Raw genomic sequence first — 21,733 nt, 5'->3', positions numbered from 1 at the left:
TCCACAGAGAATGGCTGCCTAAAAGCTATAGCTATTCAGGCTTGGGTAACTAGCAGACATTTTCCTAGAAAAAAAAAGAAATAAGCCTGTCACTCCTATGATCACAACTGACTGTATTTGCTGCAAACAATGAAATTGAAACTCTCAAGCAAAAGAATAGACTTTTGTAAGACTTGTATCTGTCACTATGAACTCGACAGCTTCCCAATACTGAAATACTTTTCTGATGAAACCATGGTGATATTCTGACATTATTATAAATTGTGTCAATGTTTCAAAGATCTACCTAACTCAGCAAACCAATAATTTCCAAATGATCAACTTACTATGTTACAAAACAATGTGTGGGTAAGACATTCATTCAGATAGAAAATGAATTTTAAGACAGCAAAGCACCAAACATTCATTGATCTAGCTTCTAATTCTCCAATGCAGCTAATATTTAAGATACTGACATGTTTTAATTCTCTACATTGTATTATACTTTCTGGTTTATTTGCTTGTTTTGTTTGTTTACTATTTGTCTCTCGTGATTGGAAGGAGAGTTCGACAGGGGAAGAAACTTGTCTACCTTCTTCATCACTGTTTCCCTCAATGCCTGGAGTAGAGCCCAGCATCAAGCAGATGTTTCAGGAATGGCAGTTGAAGAAATAAATTCAACTACAAAATGAAGTTTTATGCAGCTATCACAGTCTGGTTTACCAAGAAATTCTAATGATCTGAGAAAAGTCTTAAGATATGTGGCTATTTTTAAAAGACTGAAATTATTAATGTGAAATTATACCTCATATATGCTACGTATTATATAACATATATGATATATTACACAGATTATATGTGTGCATGCACATCTGTGTGTGTGTGCATGTGTGTGTATGCATGTGTGTGTGTGTGTGTGTGTGTATGTGTGTGTGTGTGTATGTGTATTTATAGGTGTCCTGGAAAGGTAAACTAACAAGGTTTATAGGGGAAAAAGGTTGGGGAAGGCCATGGAAAACTTTGTTCATCCCCAAAGTTCATCCTGGTGAACTGAGATGTAAAGAATCATTTAAAAATCAAGGAATTTTTCTGTGGAGCTCTTTAATCATATAATTCCTATGTTGTTGTTTTGACCTGATCATCTATTCAACATGAGAAGTCTGAAGTCTTGATCTGTTACAGAAAACCTCTTCTGGTAGGATTCTGCAAGAACGTGCTTTCAGGATTTTTTAGGAAAACAAAGATTCAGATGGTTCTCAACTTAGGATGGTTCAACTTATGATTTTTCCACTTCACGATAGTGTAGAAGACGAGTGCATCCAGTAGAAACTGTACTTTGAATTTTGAACCTACTTCCCCCCCCACCGCCCAGAGCTGGTGCTATGCAGTAGATACCCTCACGTTGATGCTAGACGACTCCCAGTCAGCCAGCAGTCACAGGGGTAAACAACCCAAACAGACAACCATACTTCACCCACACAACCTTTCTGTTCTTCACTTTCTGTACCGTATTCAATACATTACAGGATATAGACAACATTTTATTATAAAGTCAGATTTGCATTGCATGATTTTTGCCCAACTGCAGACGAATGTTACTGTTCTGAGCATGTTTCAGGTAGGCTAGGCTAAGCTACGAGGTTTGGTAGTGAGATACATTGAATACATTTTTGGCTTACTACATTTTCAACTTACAATGAGTTTATTGGGATGTAACCCCATCATAAGTGGAGGAAGATCTATATGTGTTTTAAAACGATCTGTTGGACAACTAGGTAACGAAGCCAATGATCTCTCTCTCTCTCTCTCTCTTCTTGTGGTAATACTGACAACACATGTCCTCTGGAAAACCAAACCAAAAATTCCACATGAAAAGAAAATCATATCAACCACAGCTCTTGATGCAGGAGTGGATGCATCGAGGAGCCGAGATCAGAACATGTGAGGTACTCTATCCTTCCTGTTTTTGTAACTGTCCTACTGTAAACATGCAGCTTCTAAGATCCCCCCTGCTCTTCATCGTCCCTCTGGTGAAAGAGCTGAGTAAGGGCAAGACGTGTGGGGACAGGGAGAACAGCCTTACCTTTGACCGTCACGTGGACACTCTGGCTGGTGGAGAGCTGCGGTTGAACCAGCACGTTGCACGTGTACTCTCCCTCATCTACTTCCTTTTGCACATCTGAGAGTTTTAGAGTGCCGTTGTTCTCAAACGCCACTTGGCGGTGGTTGAAAGGAAGCAGATTAGAGTTCTTGTACCATTTGATGGAGTAATACGGATAGCCAATCACGCGGCAGTGGATGTACGTGTCCCGTCCTGCGATGGCTGTGATATTTTTCATTGGCCGAATGCTTGCAGGCCCTAGAGAGACACAAAGGAACTCTTGAAAATAATTTAAGGGTACATCTCATGTGTGGAATAGGGTACACTTTTCCTTGAGTAAAAGAAAAACAATGTAGATTATTTTCATGTGAAAAATATCTTTTTCAACTTTTCTATTACACGATCTTCTCTGCATTTGGATTCTTCTACTGAGCAGTCCTTCTTTTTCCTTTTCGTTTCATTACTTTCAAATGGATCGAAGGAGTGTTAAATACCCTAAGTATCAACTACTTCTATGAAAACGTCTTGAATTACAAGAGAAGAGGCAATTTCTTCAACAAAAAGTAATTAGTCTGCCCTGAACAATCATGCTGTTTTTTGTGAAAACACCGGGAGCAATTCAATTTTCAAACTCTCTCCATGACGTAGGTTTATCAAGACGGAGGTTATGCCATGGTGCACTATGAATGTAAGTTAAAATACCAGGTACATGGAGCTTTACCATGAATGTGGAAGAACGGAAGAGGAGGAGGAAGGAAAAGAGCGTGCAGAGCATAAACCGGGAAAGAAAAGATCAAGTGGACAAATCGAAGAGTAACAAAGAGAACAAGCTGACCGAAAAGAACAAAATGCCACTTCCCACATGAACCCAATCTGGGCCATTCTGGAGCTGAAATGAGAGGGTAGGAAATGGGAAGCAACGGTGAATCTGTTTTCGGCATTCCGAGACTCAGCTCAGGGCATGCAGAAACCTTCTTCTCCACTACAGTGAGTTAGATGTGGGTTTTTTTTGTTTTTTGTTGTTTTTTTTTTTGGTTTTTGTTTTTTGTTTTTTTTTGAGGAGCTGATTTGACAAGCACCTCTTACGTTTATTCGAGCCTGGTACAGGACGACTCCCGCCGAATTGTTGGCAGTGCAGCGGTAGACTCCCCCATCCCGGACCTGAGAGCTGGAGATGTTCAGGTAGCTGACCACGTTTCCCTCCGACGTGATCATCTGGCTGATGCGGTGACTGCCACCCTTGAGGATCGGGTCGTCGTCCAGGGTCCACGTGATGGTGGGCAACGGAGTTCCCTTGACGTTGCACATGAGGGAGACTGGTTCTGCTGGACTCACCACTTTTTCACTAAAGGCAGAAATAATTTTGGGAGTTCCGTCTGCAGGAAGACAAAGGATGGAAGGAAGTGGCACATACAAATAATTAAACGACCTCCAAGTACATTTGTGTAATGGTTAGGAGACAGACATGCTGGTTATTGAACACTACAGGCAAGTCTGGTTTTATGGCTAGAGCTAAATTCCAAGCAGAGCAAGATTTCATTTTCAAAATAGGCAAACAGTGTTAGCAACCTTTAATAAATTACTTCTATATATTTCCTGATTGTCCTAAGAAGAACAATCATGAAACCCAGATGCTCAAGTTACACAACATCAGCTCCCAAGAAGTCTACAATCTAGAACTGTTAGGTCCCTATTACATGTTATAAACACAGAGGAAACCCACCCCTGGTCACTTTAGCCTTCCACTTCTGAGATAATTAGGGCTTATGCCCCAGGGACTTGTTCAGAGGAGTAAAGACTGATCATCCTTTATAGTTTTAATCATAAGTGGGAAGTCCATGTAAATGTCATGGAAACTCTGAGAGTGGGATCAAAGCCAAATAAACTTTGAGTCTTCCAGTGTGTAATAAGTATCTCTGTAAGTGTCTTAAGTTGGTGGCTGTACAAATTTACCATCCAACATGGGACAGTTTTGAGAACAAAACAGATACCAGAAGTAATTATGCCAGGGAGGCAGGCACAGCCTCCGACTGTCCCAGGCAAAGTAAGATCTAGGTCTTAGGGAGTTTTCCACAGGAATTTCCAATATTTTCAACAAAGACAAAATTTTCATACTCCATTGTCTTTCCATCATATATATGAACCATTTCCCTCATACTGTATGGTAGCAATCGTAAATGCATGCATATATATGCATACATATTCACATATATGTATATATATATATATATTTATATATATATATATATATATATTTACACACACACACACACACTCACTGTGGACAAATTGGAAAGCAAACAAATGGAGGAAACACACCTGAAGCTAGCTCACAATTCCATCACAGAAAGATAACTGTTAACACTTACAAGTACCCCTGAAGAGTTTCTCTTTCCGCCCTCCCCCCTCCCCGCCCCACCCATTCCTCCTCCCTGGAAACCTGGAAGCCTATTTCTGTGGCCAGAGGGACCAGCCATGTAGGGTTCTCCTGATGGGGGTGCTTTGCTGAGCCCTCTACCGTCTTTCCTTTTGCAAATTCCTGAATGTCAATTTCATTCCAACTCCTGGGTGACTGGAGAAGGCCCTTGAGTATGTTTTTTCCCCACGTGCAACCACAGTGGAGTATTGCAGTGTTCTTGGATTGCAAGCATCTTGCTTTAGTATCAAAGATGAAAAAAAGGGCTTCATAATATTAAAGTAAAGAACCTGTGTTTTTACCCTTAGAACACCACACACTCTGCTTCAGCACGCTCTGCCTTTATTTACGGAGAAGTGAGACGTCACCATGATTGTTAGTCTTTGTACGTAATCGTCTGTTGATGCTGAGGAATGTTATTTTATTTAATCTTACAATTCAACTTTTTTTTTTTTTTGGATGTGCAGAGCTGTATATTTCTTTGCACTGATTTTTACACTATGCACTGAAAACGTGTCTTTTTTAAAAATCTGTGTTGTGACTGTTTTCTTCAGTTACACCTTTTTTTGTAGATATAGTTTACATACGGTGACACATACAGATCTTAAGCGTACAAGCAGAATATTTTGTTAAATATGTACACTGTGTAACCACCCAAATGACTGCAACATAGAGCATTTCAGGACCCCACAACTTGCCCAGGGTTCCTTTCGACCAATCCCCTCTCACCAGAGGGAATCACTGTCCTGATTTCTTTCAATGTGACTTTGTTTGCCTCTTCTTGAACTTCAAATCCATATACTCCTAGCGTGTGGGTTCTCTATCCTGCAAACATTCTACTATTACCATAGGACAGGCAGCGAAATTAAGAAGTGAAACTTTGGAAGCGTTCCATCACCTAACACGCAGTCCATATGGAAAGTCCGTCTGCTGACCAACAATGTCCCTCCCAGCTCTCTCTCCCAGCCCAACCAGTAGCACACATCCCATTTATCTGTCATGCTTCCTTAGCATGCATCCTTCAATCTGGATCATTCTTTGCTCTCTTCTGCATTTTTTGGCTTTAACATTTTGAAGAATTACTCCATAGCCAGTTGGTCACACTTTTTTCTGTTTTGTTTTTTTCTGTTTTGTCATGATTAGATGCAGGTTGTGCATTTTTGGCAAGGGTATCATGGAAATAATGTTGTCTTTATGTGCTTATTGGCCATTTGTGTATCTCCTTTTGTGAAATATCTACTCAAATCTTTTGTCCGTTGTTATGTTAGACTACGTTTTATTGATTTGTAGGAGTTCTTTATGTATGTTGAAAACAAATATCTATCATGTATCTTATAATGGTCAAATATACTTGTCAGATATATTAGTTACATAAAATGTGTGCCAGACATTATATATATATATATATATATATATATATATATATATATATACACACACACACATATATAAGAGATGTGTGTTTTTGCATATGTAAAATGTTTTCTTTCAGTTTGTAGTTGCCTTTTATTTTCTTAATGGTGTATTTGACTTTTACTGCTTTCTTTATCCTAAGAAAGCTTTGCCTACCATTCAAACGATGAATAATTCTTCTATGTTTCCTTTTAGAGACTTCATAGTTTGGGATTTTATATCCCAGTCTATATTTTAGAGCAAATTAAATCTGTGTAAGGTATAAGGTGTGAGGTAGGGATTGATATTCATTTTTTGTTGTTGTTGTTATTACATTCATTGTGTAGTACTGTTTGTCAAAAAGACTTTCCTTTACCTTTGGAATATTGTGGACTCTCTTGCAAATTAATTTATCATATATGTGTGTGGGCATATTCTAGACCATCTAGTATGTTCTATTGAGTTATGTATCTGTATCGTTTAATGTAGCTAGTATGAGTCCTCCAACTTTATTTTTTTTTAAAGATTGCACAATTCTCAGTCCTTTAACTTTCTCGTGCATGTCTTTTAAATCAACTTAGACTATAGGACTTCCATTTTTCTTTATTTTTCAAATGCTTATTTATTTATTTTGAGAGAGGAAGAAAGCAAGAGACGGGGGGGGGGGGCAGACAGAGAGGGAGAGAGAGAATCCCAAGCAGGCTTCATGCTCAGTGCAGAGCTCAACATGGGGCTCAAGCTCACGACTGCCAGATCATGCCTTGAGCCGATATAAAGAGTTGTACACTTAACCAACTGAGCCACCTAGGTGTCCCCGGACTTTCACTTCTCTACGCTGTTGGCATTTTTATTAGGATTACATTGATTATCTTACAGAGGACTGCTACCTTAAAAATATTTAGCTTTTTAGTCCTTAAATATGGTATACTTTCCAGTTTTTTAGGTCATCACAATTCTATATTAGCAATGTATAGTTGTATAGTTTCACATGTTGAAATCTTTCACATCTGTTGTTAATTTTATTCCCAAGTATCTTTTGTGTTATCCTAACATAAATGGAAATTTTAAAATATTATTTTCCAATTGTTGGTTTCTACTATATAAACACAAAAAAAATTGTGTTTTTGTATCTTGAGTTTCTAAACTTAACTGGGAATTGTTTTATAGATTACTTGGAATTTTCCATGTAAACAACAAGGTCTGTGATTAAAGACAGTTGAGACTTTTCCTTTCCAAATTTTATGCATTTTAGTCATGCCTACCTAGGACTTCTGGAACAGTGTTGAATAGAAGAGGTATTTGTGAACATCCTCAGTCCCAATGTTAAAGGAAAAATATTTAGTCCTCAGCCATTAAGTATGAATAAATAAATCATTTAAGTAAATAAATTCATAAATGCCATTAGGTCAAAGAAGTTCCTTACATTTCTAGTTTCCTGAGAATTTTTTATTCTGAATGGATGTTGAATCCTGTCAAATGGTGTTTTCTGAATATACTGAAGTCATCAATTGGTTTTTCTCCTATATTCTATTAATATGATGCCTTATACATACATAAATTTTGATTTTATGTTTTGCCAATCGTACGTTTATGGGATAAATTTGAACTCAGTTTTTTTTTTTTTTTTAACGTTTTTATTTATTTTTGAGACAGAGAGAGACAGAGCATGAAGGGGGGAGGGGCAGAGAGAGAAGGAGACACAGAATCGGAAGCAGGCTCCAGGCTCTGAGCCATCAGCCCAGAGCCTGACGCGGGGCTCGAACTCACGGACCACGAGATCCGTGAGATCGTGACCTGAGCTGAAGTCGGACGCTTAACCGACTGCGCCACCCAGGCGCCCCTTATATTGATATAGATACAGATATACATATGTGTGTGTGTATATATACATGTATATACACACACACTACATATGTATATATACACACACATATTTATGTAGAGATATATACACATAAATATTCATATGTCTAATATATGTGTGTGTGCATCTATATAATTTTGATTTCATGGACTAAAAGTGAAAATTACGTTACTTCATGTGAAATGTAAAAACCCTAGCACAAATAATTTCATTTATATTCTGTGCTTTGTGTTATTACATCTATTTATACCTAAACTCTATAAAACAATGTTAAAGTTTTATAATTTGTCAATTATTATTTAAAGACATTAAAAGAGAAAAAAAATTCTGAATGCTTACTAACATATTTCCTGCCTTTTCTAATGGGCTTTATGCCTATAGATCTGAATTTCCATTTTAGGTCATTTCCTTTTTGCCTTCAGTGACTTCATGTGTCAAAACTTCTGCTATCACATTCTTCCAGCCTTGGTTTATTGAAAATATCTACTTTCCCTGTTTTTTAAAGACTATTCTTCACAGATATAGGAACCTAGGTCAACAGGGATTTTTTTTTTTTTTTTATCCTTGTCAACATTTCAAAGATGTTGTTCCACTGTCTTCTGTCCTCCAAAATATCTGATGAGAAGTCATCCATCATTTGTACTGATATCTCCCTTTACTTAAGATTTCTCCTCTCTCAGGGCGCCTGGGTGGCTCAGTCAGTTGAGCGTCCGGCTTCAGCTCAGGTCATGATCTCTCAGTCTGTGAGTTCAAGCCCCACGTCGGGTTCTGTGCAGACAGCTCAGAGCCTGGAGCCTGCTTCAGATTCTGTGTCTCCCTCTCTCTCTCTGCCCCTCCCCTGTTCATGCTCTGTCTCTCTCTCTCAAAAATGAATAAATGTTTAAAAAAATTAAAAAAAGAAAAGAGTTCTTCTCTCTCAGATTTATAAGATTTTTTTATTTATCTTTGGTTTTCAGCAACAGGACTCTTTATAATGTGTCTGCATGTGATTATACTTGAGATTTACTGATTTTTGGCTCTGTAACTTTAATACCAAAATTGGGAAAACTGTCACCATTATTTCTTCAAATATTTTTTTCTGCCCCAGTCTCAATCTTCTGTTTTTCCGGACTTCTAATTATATGGAGATCAGACCATCTAATGAATGTCCCATGTCATTGAGACGCTGCTCACTTCCTTTGCAGATTTCTTTCTCTGTGCTTCAAACAGGATAATGTATTCTAATTTATCTTCAAATTCACTGATCCTTTCTTCCTTCTCCAATCTTCCATTAAAGCCAATACACTGAATTTTTATATTTCTACTGGTTCCTTTTTATAGTTTTCATTTTCTCTTCTGGTCTTTCCCAGATAATTATTCATTACGCCCGTATTTTCCTTATTGAACATATTTTATTTATTTGTTTGTTTATTTAAGATGTTTACTTATTTTGAGAGAGAGAGAGAGGAGACAGATGAGTGGGGGAGTGGGGGAGAGGGGCAGAGGGAAAGACAGAATCCCAAGCAGGCTCCATGCTGTTAGCACAGAGCTGAACACAGGACTCAGTCCCAGGAACAGTGAGATCGTGGCCTGAGCTGAAATCAAGAGTTGGACGCTTAACCGACTGAGCCACCCAGGTGACCCTAATGTATTGACCATATTTTAAATAGAAGTTTTTAAGTCTTTGTCTAACATTCATCTGGGTTCTCTCAAGGTCTATTTCTACTACCTACTTTCTCTTTTTTGTATGTCTAGTTATTTTTCTTTTTAATTTTTACTGGGATTATCTTCCACATTTTCCAGTCCGGGTGTCAAGTAAGTTTTTCAGGGAAGTTTATCTTTAGATTTTAGAACTCCCCACTGTTCGGAATGTAAGGAATTCCCTCCTTACTGGAATTTCAACTTATCTTCCTCAACTGCAGGTGATTTGACATTGCAGACTTTTGTCCTTCTGTATGTCAATCCCATAGAACTATGGCTTTCTGCTTTTCTTCTAGTATTCGAGGTTTCCCCTCTTACCTCACAAAGCCTGGGGACTGTCCTCAGGGGAAAAGTGGTATCAGTGCACATATCACCTAACCCTTTCCTCTTCTTTCATGGGTCAAATCCTTTCCACCCGCTCTTGCGTGTTTCTCCAGTGTCCACGTACAGTTTTGCTTTTCCCCAAGTTCATAATTTTTATCTACTTCCAGGTTAATCTGATACATGCTATTCTATCGTTTTCTGAAGTAGGACCTGTTCTTATTCTTTTTTATTATTCCGTTCTCCAGTTACTCTGGTTTGATCTTGAATCTCTAATTGTCAGATTTCAGTTTCTTCAGACTTCCAGTTTCTTTTAAAACTCCCAGTATCTTTGGCCTCCTAGAAAATACTCCCAGATTCTGCGTTTATATCAATGGTCATTCTCAGCTCACAGTATTGTGAGTTTTTATAATTGACATTAACCTAAAGCTACTTCAATGGGAATAATAGGAGGTTATAGCCAAGGATACTAGTTAAGAGTCCATTTTAAGGCAGCTACTAGATATGTATTTATAACTACACTTCTGCTCTCTTTTGCTACATTCATACTGTCATCTCTCAGAAGAGAAAAAATAAAGTGAAGCTTCTTGTCCTGAATGGAAACTGACACGCGACAAATAAATCCATGAGAATGCTCGCTATGCTCCTCTGCCCCGCCTTTTTTTTTTTTTTATTCAAGTGACAGGCTTTTTTGGAGATGAAAGCAGACATTATTTTCCCAGTGAGACCTGAGTGTCTTTGAAATCTTTCTTGCTGTCACTCTCTGATAACCTGAAATCTTCCGACATCATTATGGATTATCAATATGCTCTTTAGGTTTTCTTAGTCACACGAGATAGTTGCCAAGGTAACTAGGCCTAGACAGGTACTCTGTCCCTCTTCTACAAAGAATCTAAAAATAGTGGCTATGTAAGGACTATAGTGCATCAGCAGCACCAAACTGGCTCTGTACAAATTGATTACTTTCTGTACTTAATTATTACGGGGAACACGGTGTCACGCATTTAATAGGAGTCCCAAGCCTTCCGGCAATTTCGCCTCTGCTTTAAAAAAAAAACTGTTTGCAAGAAAATGCCCGAATCAAAATAAGAATCTCATTGCTAAGCCCACTTCTTAAAAATAAGCTAAGGTTAAAAAAACAATAACAGAAATATCCCCTAAGAGCATCAAGGCATATTTTAAACTAATGTTCATACGTAAATATTTTTTCTCTTTAGACTATAGGAAAGTCACGTCATTATTTTAATCAATTGACATCAGATGAATTTTAAATTATATGTAAAGACAGAATTTCCAATAAGACACACACACATACGCAGACAAAAGCTTGTTCAATTATCCGGTGACAAATGTATGTCTCACTTGAATGTTACCTGGATAGCTTTTTTTCCCTGGCTGACTGATAACCTTGAAGATGTAAGCAGGACAGTAAGAAAAGAAAACAACACACCTGAAACCTACTATAATAACCCGAGGTCATTCCTCACAAATTCTGTTCACCTAAATTGGTGAATATCTGGACCCGATCAGTGACAACTGTGCCAACCAGACGCCATTTTTTTTCTTTCCACCAAGTACTATACTGAAATTTTGCCCTACGCTTTGCCCGTAAAATTGTACTTCTCAGCTGGGGGCTGTTATTTCCTTATCTCTCCCCACCCCCAACCCTGGGATATTTGGCAATGTCTGGAGGTGTTTTCGGTTGTCACAACTTGGATGCTGCTAGCATCTAGCGGGCAGAGGCCAGAGATGCTGGTAACCACCCTATAGCATCAAATGGCTCTTCCAACAAAGCATCATCGAGAAACTCCAGTCTGGGCTAACACGCCGTCAACCAAACTATATGTTCCACGTTTCTGAGGTCTGTAACTTGACAAGTAACTAAACACATGAGTGGGCGACATTTATGTTACTTAACTTTATGTGAAGTTACTTTTATTATAGTACTTCCACCATTTATAACTTTCACCAACACTTGGTCTCTTATTAGCCCGGCGTATCCTGAGAAACCAGGGCCGAGTTATTAGCTAGCCAGACAGACAGAAATCCTAACACTGGGAGTTATCAGCACTGCTTCATCATTCTTCTGAGTGCTCTGCGTTTGGGTTCTTTTGCAGCTGAACCCTATAACAAGGCCCACTGACCTTCAAGGACCACCTGCACATAGTCTTGAGCGGACAGCTTATCCTTGCGCACAAAGCACTGGTATGCGCCCCCGTCACTTTTGACCATGTGATCCATTATAAGGTTTTCGTGGTTGATCCCTGTGATCCTCACATTTTTTCCAGGGTTGAGGATTTCACCGTTTCGGTACCAGGAGAGTTCCTGGTCCTCACTGCCTGTCACGCTGCAGGACAAGGAAACCTGGCTACCCACGCTGCTTTTAACTTTCCTGGGGCTGATGGTAGCTTTCAGTGGCTCTGGAAATTTTGGTGAGAGAAAAAAAAGAAGGTAAGAACATCACATACATAGACATCATTTCAACAACATCCTGAGCTTCTGACAAGGCAAAGGCATCGTTGTAAGCAATGCTACACAGTTCTTATGTTCTGGATTATTCCATAGTGCGCCATTTTGTTCAGGAGCGCCCTCTTTACTCTTTGGTTTTTTTTTCTGGTCTTTTTTCTCTGTGTGGCAAACAGACCAACATTTGGTCAAACTGCTTTCTCACTGGGTAAGTGTGGGGATTCACCCACTGACAATAAGAAATGCCAAGTTCTGGCCACCAATAAGGACACAGGTATTGGAACATTTAAATCCTATTTGCCTTGTCCCACGGTAGCACTGACGGGTTTCTCTGGACGATTCTCACACAGTCACAACACCTGCTCATACCCCCCTTTGTGGCTCAACCAGGGCCCATAACACACAGCTGTAAGAAAATAGGTTGATATTAGACTTTGTGACCAATGAAACAAAAACAAACCCAATCTTACGTAGCAAGTTCATTTACTGAACATCTAATAGAAGCCAAAAGTAGGGTTAATGCTACAGGTAAGACAGAGATGAATTATATTCATGGTGCACCTGGCATGTGCCATAAAATTATTACACTTCTTTTGTACATTATATAAGTCAGTCTTCCCACAGTCCTGCATGTTTTGTCTTATCATATCCATTTTACAGAAGAAGAAGTGGTTGTTCAGAGAGATTAATTAACTGAGCCAAATCCACTCAAGCGGTAAATAGCTAAAACCATTTTTTACCCCAATTATTCCTGACATCTCCTGTCACCACACCACGAAGTCTCTGGTTCCAAGAAGTTCGGTCTTTTGGCAGATGAGACAAATACAAGAGTTAATATAGTAGCCAAGAAGTGATATAGGGTCCATCAGAGACATATACTATGTGGAAGGGGATCCGTAGAAAGATCAGGAAATTCCTTAGATATCAACGATGAATAGAGCTGAGGCCAGCTGGAAAGAAAGGGCATTTTGTGAATTAGGGCATGAAGCATAGCCGTTGTCACAAGGAGAGCGTGCCTGTTCACTTTGGACACGACACAGAATCTCTGCAGGAAAATTATGGGAGAAAAATTCCAAAGGCAATCTGGAACAAGATTTCAAAAGGCTTCACGATCTTGGAATTAAGTCAGAGGGGACTAAAGGAAGCATTCGAGAATTTTTTGCAAGTGAGTTTATAGTCAAGCACATTTTTAGGAGAATTGATTGATCATACTGTATTGCACAAACTGGAGTGGGGAAATTGGTCAGTAAGGGAGCACTCCAAATGTCTAGTTGAGGTGCAGTTAAGTCTCAATCTAGGACAGGAGGGGCATGGGAAGGGTGGCTAAGAAGCACCATGAGCTACAATCTATAGGACTTGGCAGGACTTGGACTCGGAAAGGAAAGGCTTAAGGAGGATCCAGGATTTAAAGCCTGCATTTAGGGGGCTCAGGAGTGGGGAAGACATCTCAAATAAGAAGAGCCATTGACCACGCAGAGATGGTGGAGAGTTTGTTTTGCGATGCTGCTGTGTTGAAATGCCAGTGGCACATCTGATGTAAAATTGGGACACATGCTGTCTAACACTCAGGAAGGAAGCCAGGCGAAGGCTGCAGATCCAGGCTTGTTCTCAGAGGGGAGGAATCCAGAGCCCTATGAATAAAGAGAGCACCAGAGGAGAAGAGACGGGAGAAGAGAGGGCTTTGGATTTAGAACTCAAGAGAATGCTTTCTGTCTAGAGAAGAAAGACAGAAGTCATGAAGTCAGAGGGAGTTGGGGAACATTTGAGGGGCACTTCAGGACTTGTCCAGATGTGGCAAGAGTACAAGGGTGACAACAAAGTACGGTCAGAGTTAACACTTTTCCGCAAATAACTTCTAAAGTGTAGATTTTGATAAATGAGAAAGCAATAAACGCTGAGAGCTCAGCCTGAGATGGTTGGGACAGGGGGTGTCATTGGGGAGGGCACTGCACTGGGGTTAGAAAAACAGAAAGTTTAGACCTTCAAGTATTTGAAAACCCTCTTCCATGTGGAGGGAGGAGTGTGACCTGTGGTCAGGATAGGGATGGCTTTATACATGGAATAGGAAGAAATTAAATGTAACGGGAGTTGGTCAGTTTTCTTTCAAGCAAAAGTATGGGCAATATCACCAGACAGGCTTACTTACAATGATTTTGACAATACTCTAAAATACAAACTTATTCAGCAGGAAATGGGGAGCCATGAAAGGTGTTTTAACACAGAGGAGGTTTTGAACCTGTGGGGACACTTCTTCCTTGCCTTCCAGTACTGCATCATTGCATCTGGAAGTTTCTTCAGCTTCAGAAATAGAGCTGTGCGGAACTTATCTTCCATTTCTTCTGAAGCCCGGCCTAAACACGTTTTCATGATATTCTCAGGACTCACCCTGGGCAGCTGGTTCCAAGCAGTCACTGGGATATTTAACATATTCTGTTGGGGTGGTACTGTGCTAGAACAGACCACACCCAGAATGACCCTGGAACAGGCAGTTGCACTAATAGGCATGGGGTTGGAAAAATCCAGGTCAAGAGAATGCCTCCCTTTCAATGCCAACTCTTATGACTTAGCTTGATCAGTCAGTTCATCAGATAAAAAAATATTTTATCATATGTAATATATAAAATCATACACTATGAAAAGAATGTTCTAGTGGCATCTCAGGGCCACTTGCTTTGACCAAAGCCCTGCCGCTCAATTGTGGTCATGCGACTCGCATTGATTTGGTTTCTGCGTGAGTAAAATGGAGGGCGTTTGCCTAGATTAGAGTGCTCCCCACTGTGGTCACACCCCTCCTTCCTCTGGGGTCTGCCTTCAGCATCCCTCTCAAGACAGTCACTACAAACCAATCAGAGATGAAATACACCCACCATATTTGAATTAAATGATATGTAATAATGAGTCTAAGTCCAATATTTTGATAATTTAGAGCTCCATATTTCTGTGGATAATAGCCCCATTCAGGAACATAAAGTAGCATCTGAAAGCCAGCCAAGGACACCCACCATGATCGGACTACCATCCCTTGCAGGGACATCACAAGCCCGCCCCTCTTCCTCCGTCAGTGTTCAGACAGGCTGGCCATTGTTAATTCAACAACTAGGTAATGGGATCTCAGATACATAGTCTGTGGCCTGATGGAAAGCTTGGAGGTTCAGATAAACCTGAATTCCAATCCTAAATCCAAACACCCCAGCTGTGTAATCGTGAGCAATCTGTCTGAGCATTCATTTCCTCATCTGCAAAATGGGGTAATATTGGTCTCAGCAGGACTGTTGTAAGGATTAATGGAAGGCTATAGCAAGAGCCTGGAAGTCATCTTGTATCAAGAGCTCCATCAATGGCAGCCAACATCACTGTTCCAAGCTACCCTCCAACTTACGTTTCACGTACAGGCGGCCTATCACCTTAGCAGTTCCGTATCTGTTGGAAACTTCACACACATAGCTGCCTGAGTCTGAAGGACGAGTGTTCTCAATGAGCAGCCCTGTCACGGTCTTCTGAAACCTTCCAGAAAGTTCCAGGGGCATGTTGTCCTTCAGCCAGCGATAATCTGGCTCAGGATGCCCAAGCGCTTTGCAAGGCAACTCCACACGCTGCCCTGCCATGGCTTTGCGATGATCAAACCCATCCAGTATGGATGGGGCTGAGTTCGCTGGGTCTGAGGAAGAAAGAAAAACTCTTATGAGACGCGGTGAATGAGTTGAAGTGGCCATTTAGAATCAGAGGACCTCACGTATAAGTTAAATTCTATACGTCATACTAACTATTGACGACTGATCTTCAAGTTTCTATTAAAGAACAGAAAGAAAAGCCCTATTCATATACATTTCTTCTGCTCAAAATCTTCAGAAGGTGGCAGCAGAAAAGGTTCTACTTTTCATTTCCCACTAAATAATGAGGAACTTTAGAATCAGCAAGCTTCTACCGGAATTGTTGGCCCAGGCCAGAAATTGGATTGTTCTATAACCAGACGATGTCAGACTTCTTTCCAAAGAACAACAGTAGCAGAAATAGTTGTTTGACATTATCACAGTGTCTAATTCACCCGTTCTCCCAAATGATGTTTAGCTGGTTTTATAAACTCTTGAGCCCATTGGGGAAAGGGACCAAATACTCTCAAGAAGTGGGTCAGTGGAAACCACCCAGCTCAATGTCTAAGCTTGCTTTGAGGAATTGATATTCTCAAGGAATATTATTAAGAATGTAAAAATAGAGATCCCCTTTTGGGTGCCCAAAATAAAAGTCTCCTTGCTCTTTTATTCTTCCTGTTCTGAACTTGCACTGGACCACACACATGGGTGGTCACACTGGTCTCCGTAAGGATAAAGAACAGATATGGGCTCCTGGTTCCTGAAATCTTCTTATCTTCACCTTAGTTAGAAAAGCACTGTGCCTATTTCAATGTGCCTGCAGTAACCCCCAAAGCAAAGGGCTGGATACCCTCTATTGTATCCAAGAACCATGTGGAATGTCCTCTTGAAGGTGCTGTGATTCCGCAGCCACCAGGGACGACCAATAGACCATGGGAAAATGGCAGACCCACTGAGCTAAAGCTGCTTCCCTTGAAATCATGAGAGATGAAGTCCATGACAAACCCGCTGCTCTTCTCACCTCCCTGGAGCTTTCTAAGAACAACGTGAATGTTCTCATGGGATACAATGAGGGAACCTAATGATCTCGTAAAGGATATGTGACCGACCGAGTTTCTAGGACTCTTCTGTGGTTCACGCACTGTAACTGAAAAATTCCATAGCCCATAATTACTTACACTCACATTTCCTACACTGTCTGGGTATGGGCTCCAGAGGGATTATAGACCTAAGAGGCCCACAACAGCAAGGAGCCCTTGCCAGCAGAGGCCTTATTGCTTCAATACCCTCCTGATGGAAGTTACAGACAGATTTGGAAGAGTGTTGAAGAGCAAGTTACTTTCTTATGGACTACAGAGTTATAAAATCTGTTGCTCTGTTTAGAGTGGGATGTAGGGTTGGTGCTGGAGAAGGTGACACAGAGAAGGTGTCACTCCTTTGGTAGGCGGGGTTAGAAGTTTTTCCGTAGGAGAAGCTCACAACCCAGGAAACAAGAGGTGTCACTTCTTTTCCTTTCTTTCTTTCCTTTTTATTTTCTTTTTTACATTTTTTAATGTTTATTTATTTTTGAGAGACAGAGTGTGAGTGGGGAAGGAGCAGAGAGAGAGAGAGGGAGACACAGAATCCGAAGCAGGCTCTAGGCTCTGAGCTGTCAGCACAGAGCCTCACGCGGGGCTTGAACTCACAAGCTGTGAGATCATGACCTGAGCCGAAGTTGGAGGCTAACCGACTGAGCCACCCAGGCGCTCCAAAAGCTGCCACTTCTAACACTAGTCACAAAAAAGCAATACCCAATTATTTCACTTAAATTTTATAATCCTGAAACTAATCATTGATAGAAATTTTAAGATAGCATTGTATAATTCTAATGACTTTTTAAAAAGAAGGGATGGGAAAATTGGATATCCATTTCAAAAAGAAGAATTTAGAAGTCTTACCTCACAACACCTACAAAAATTAACTCAAAGTGGGTGGTAGGTCTAAACGTTTGAGCTAAAACAAATCTTCATGACCTTGGGTCTGGCGGAGTTCTTAGATACAACACCAAAAACACCAGGGGCAAAAAAAAAAATCAATATATTAAACATCATGAAAATTAAAATATTTTATATTTTCCAAGATACCATTAAGAAAACAATAAGGAGCAACCTATTAGAAGAACATATTTGCAAGTAGTATTTCTGATTAAGGACTTATCTCCAAAAAATATAAAGAACCCTGACATCTCTATGATAAGAAGAAACAACTCACTCAAAAAATGGGCAAAAGATTTGAATAGATAAATCACCAAAGGCGACACACAAATGACTAATAAGCACATGGAAAGATGCTCCATAACATTAGCCACTGGGGTAATACACATTAGAATTATATTAAAAAAAAAAAAAACTACAGTGTTTATACTGCTTCATACCCACTAGGATGGCTCTAATAAAAAACCACAAACAAGAACAAGGGCTCAAGTGGAAGTAGAGAAAAAACTAGAATCCTCAGGCAGGATTCATAACAGCCAATAAGTGGAAACAACCCAAATGGCCATCAGTAAAGGGATAAATGAGATGGGTATATACGTACAATGGACTATTAGTTAGCCATAAAAAAGAGTGACCTACGGATACATCTTACAACACAGATGGACCTTAAAAGATCATGCTACGTGAATGAAGCCTGATATAAAGCCACGATTGTAAGATACAATTTATACGAAATATACAGAAAACACAAATCTATAGAGACAGGCAGTAGATTAGTGGTTGCCCGGAGCTGGAGATGGGAATTAGAATTGACTTCAAATGGGCCCCAGGGATTTTTCTGGGTGGTGGAAATGTTCTAAAATTGGATGACATCCATGGTTGCACAGCTTTCTGTATTTACTAAAATCACTGAATTGTATAGTTAATGTGGGTGAAGTTTAGAGATGGTAAATTAAATCTCAACAAAACTACAAAAAAGGAGCAGGGCATTTCTTCTGTATATTAAGTATACAATTTAAGCAACCCTTGTGACAGGCTCTTGGAGGGATATTTGCTCATGTATAAAATTAGTACAAACAAACAGCATCGTATTTAATTTTCATCCCCTTGTCTTCAAACTGTATATCTACATGTTAAAAACCAGTTATCGCAAAAATTTGCAAACTCGCACAAAATTAGAAAAAAATAATATAATGCATCCAACATATTCATCACCCAGACACAAGAGGCAGCAAAAAATTTTTTTTATCATCTATCTGTTTACTTCTTTATACTCTTTGCTTTTGGTGCTGACACACTGAGTCAAATCATAGAATGTCTGTCATCACCATATCATTAGTATGCTTCTCTAATAAAAACACAAGTTTTCTCATAAAACCACAATGTCGGTAACACACAATAGTAATAATAACCTCTTGGTACCATTTAGTATCTATTCCAAATTCATTTTTACCCAAGGGGCTAAAAACACATCATTATTAACTATTATTATTATTTACAATTGATCTGATTAAGTCTGGATTGTTCTATGGTTAACAGCTATGTCTCTTGATTCTCTTTTAATCCAAAGAAGGTCCTCCTTCTTTTCTCTCTCATGTCTTCAACTTACTGAAGAAGCCAGTGGGCTGTTTTGCAGCAAATCCCAAATTCTGAATTTTCAATGGGTTCCTCTGTGGCCATTTTCCTCATAAACTGGAATTTAGTTCTAATGATATGATTAGATCAGGTTCAGCCTCTTTATTTCTTTTGTTTTAAATTTATTTTGAGAGAGAGAGACAGCGAGCAAACACATGAGAGGGAGAGAGAGAGACAGAGAATCCAAAGCAGTCTCTACACTGTTGAACAGAGCCCAGTGTGAGTCTCGAACCCACAAACTGTGAGATCATGACTTGAGCCCAAGTGAAGAGCCAGATGCTTAACCGACTGAGCCACCCATGTGCCACCCAACCTCTCTCTCTTTGCACCCATATCACGTGTGGCTTTCTCATCTTCGGTCATGCTAAGTTCATCAGCAAGTTCAGGTAATAAAGTTTGTCTGGACTATTTCATTAAGGGTTTAAATGATTTTCTAATTGTCATATTTCCTTCAACTTCAATAGATGTGATTATTCGGCAGATAAGAACTATCCTTCCTGAACTAGGATTCTTTGGTCATTTTGAAATACAGTAGTCATAGGTAAGACAGGAGAATTGTGATTCTCTTTAAACTACCACTTACCAAAACCAGGTGGTGATGCCCTAATTTCCTCTGTGTAGACCAATGAGATTCCTATTGCTGCTTTCGTTGTCATTAAATAGATATGGGTGCATGTATCCAAGTATATATATGAACTTAAGTATGCAAGTGCAGTAAAACCTTGGATTGTGAGTAATTTGTTCTGCAAGTATTCTGCAAGATGAGCAAATATTTCTAATAAACTTTAACTTGATAAATGAGCGATGTTTGTAATACGAGCAGTAGGTGATGCCGAATGTCACGTGATCACAACTGAGCCAATGGTTCTTCCCTCCTCCTCCTCCTCCTCCTCCTCCTCCTCCTTCTTCTTCTTCTTCTTCTTCTTCTTCTCTCTCTCTCTCTCTCTCTCTCTCTCTGCAGGATTGTGGGTGATCGTCTCCCATGCTCAGATGCTTGACTTTAGGCCGTGGTGCTTGGCAGAAATCAGTGATTTTTCAGAAACGTTGGAAGGTGCCCACAACTGGCACTGGTGTATTTTTTATCACTTCAAAGCACCTCTGGACAGCCCTTTGCTTTTCCGTACAAGAGTAAGCTAGGAATGCTTTGCTTCATTCTAGCTCAGGTTGCCTGCAGATATAGACCCTTTCCTCTGCTGCCTTATTGCCAGTTACATTAAATACAGCATATAACAAGTTTATTAATACTGTCCTGTAGTCAACATGCGTGTGAGCATATACGATGGCCCCCATGCAGACAAAGGTTGAAAAGAAAAGGGGGAACAAGAAGGAGATGATTACGGTGGAAGTTAAAAAGGAAATGATCAAGAAGTATGAGTGAGGTATGTGAGTGGCCAAAATTGCAAGATTTTGTAAGAAGTCTATGTCTGCATCTCGTCTGCAGAGGAGGAGAAAAAGGCAGAGGAATCCCTCAGTTCAGATGAGATCAGGGAGATGGGTAAAATGTGGGAAACGGTGTAAGATTTTGTAGAAAAGCACCACCCAAGCAAGGCTGTAGCGGTGCAGGCGATGAATCTGTTTAACGACCATGCAATGTCACATTTCTGCGAAATCCTCAAAAGGAAGCAAAAGCAAGTGTCATTGGATAGGTTCCTTGTTAAAGTTGCACAAAAGGAAAAAGACTCCACTGAGGCAACAGACAGCAGTGATTCTGTTACTGATAGTCAAAGTCGTCCTACACAATAACCCTCCTCTCTCTTGTCTCCCTCACACCAGCCATGAAGGTTTTCAAAGGTAAGTGTCGGTTAATTTGTTTATTTTTCTTTATATTTTGTATTTCCTTTTTTTAAAATATATTTTTAATGTTTATTTATTTATTTTTGAGAGAGAGAGAGAGAGCATGAGGGGGGAAGGGGCAGAGAGAGAAGGAGACAGAGAATCCCAAGCAGGCTCCACGCTACCTGCACGGAGCCCGATGAGGAGCCGGAACTCACAAACCACAAGATCATGACCTGACCTGAAATGAAGAGTCAAGACGCTTAACCGACTGAGCCACCTGGGCGCCCCTATTTTACATTGTCTTTATTATTTTGTATTATAGTACAGCCCTGTAATCATTTTTATATGAATATTTTTGGGTTGTGGAATGAATCATCTGAGACTCCAATACTTCTTAGGGGGAAATTCGCTTTCAGATACAAGTGCTTTAGATTACAACCACGTTTCCAGAACAAATTATGCTTGCAAACCAAGGTTTTACTGCATATATATGTACGTGCGCGTATTCATAATGAACTCAAAAGATTTTAAAATGTTTAA

The 21,733-nt window shown here is 39.8% G+C and overlaps 1 protein-coding gene across 1 annotated transcript in view; it reads right to left on the bottom strand.

Annotated features, from left to right (window-relative positions):
- Positions 1 to 21,733, bottom strand: part of LOC125921288 (Down syndrome cell adhesion molecule) — a 507,313-nt gene that overhangs the window by 151,136 nt on the left and 334,444 nt on the right. The window contains exons 5-8 of the mRNA XM_049628742.1: positions 15,599 to 15,877; positions 11,898 to 12,173; positions 3,160 to 3,456; positions 2,063 to 2,338 (exon numbers count right to left, since the gene is read on the bottom strand). Of these exons, the coding sequence (XP_049484699.1) occupies positions 2,063 to 2,338; positions 3,160 to 3,456; positions 11,898 to 12,173; positions 15,599 to 15,877 (1,128 nt within the window). The remainder of the gene's footprint in view (positions 1 to 2,062; positions 2,339 to 3,159; positions 3,457 to 11,897; positions 12,174 to 15,598; positions 15,878 to 21,733) is intronic.

This window comes from Panthera uncia, chromosome C2 (assembly GCF_023721935.1).
Source record: "Panthera uncia isolate 11264 chromosome C2, Puncia_PCG_1.0, whole genome shotgun sequence".
Classification (NCBI taxonomy): domain Eukaryota; kingdom Metazoa; phylum Chordata; class Mammalia; order Carnivora; family Felidae; genus Panthera; species Panthera uncia.
This window is presented reverse-complemented; position numbering and strand designations above follow the sequence as displayed.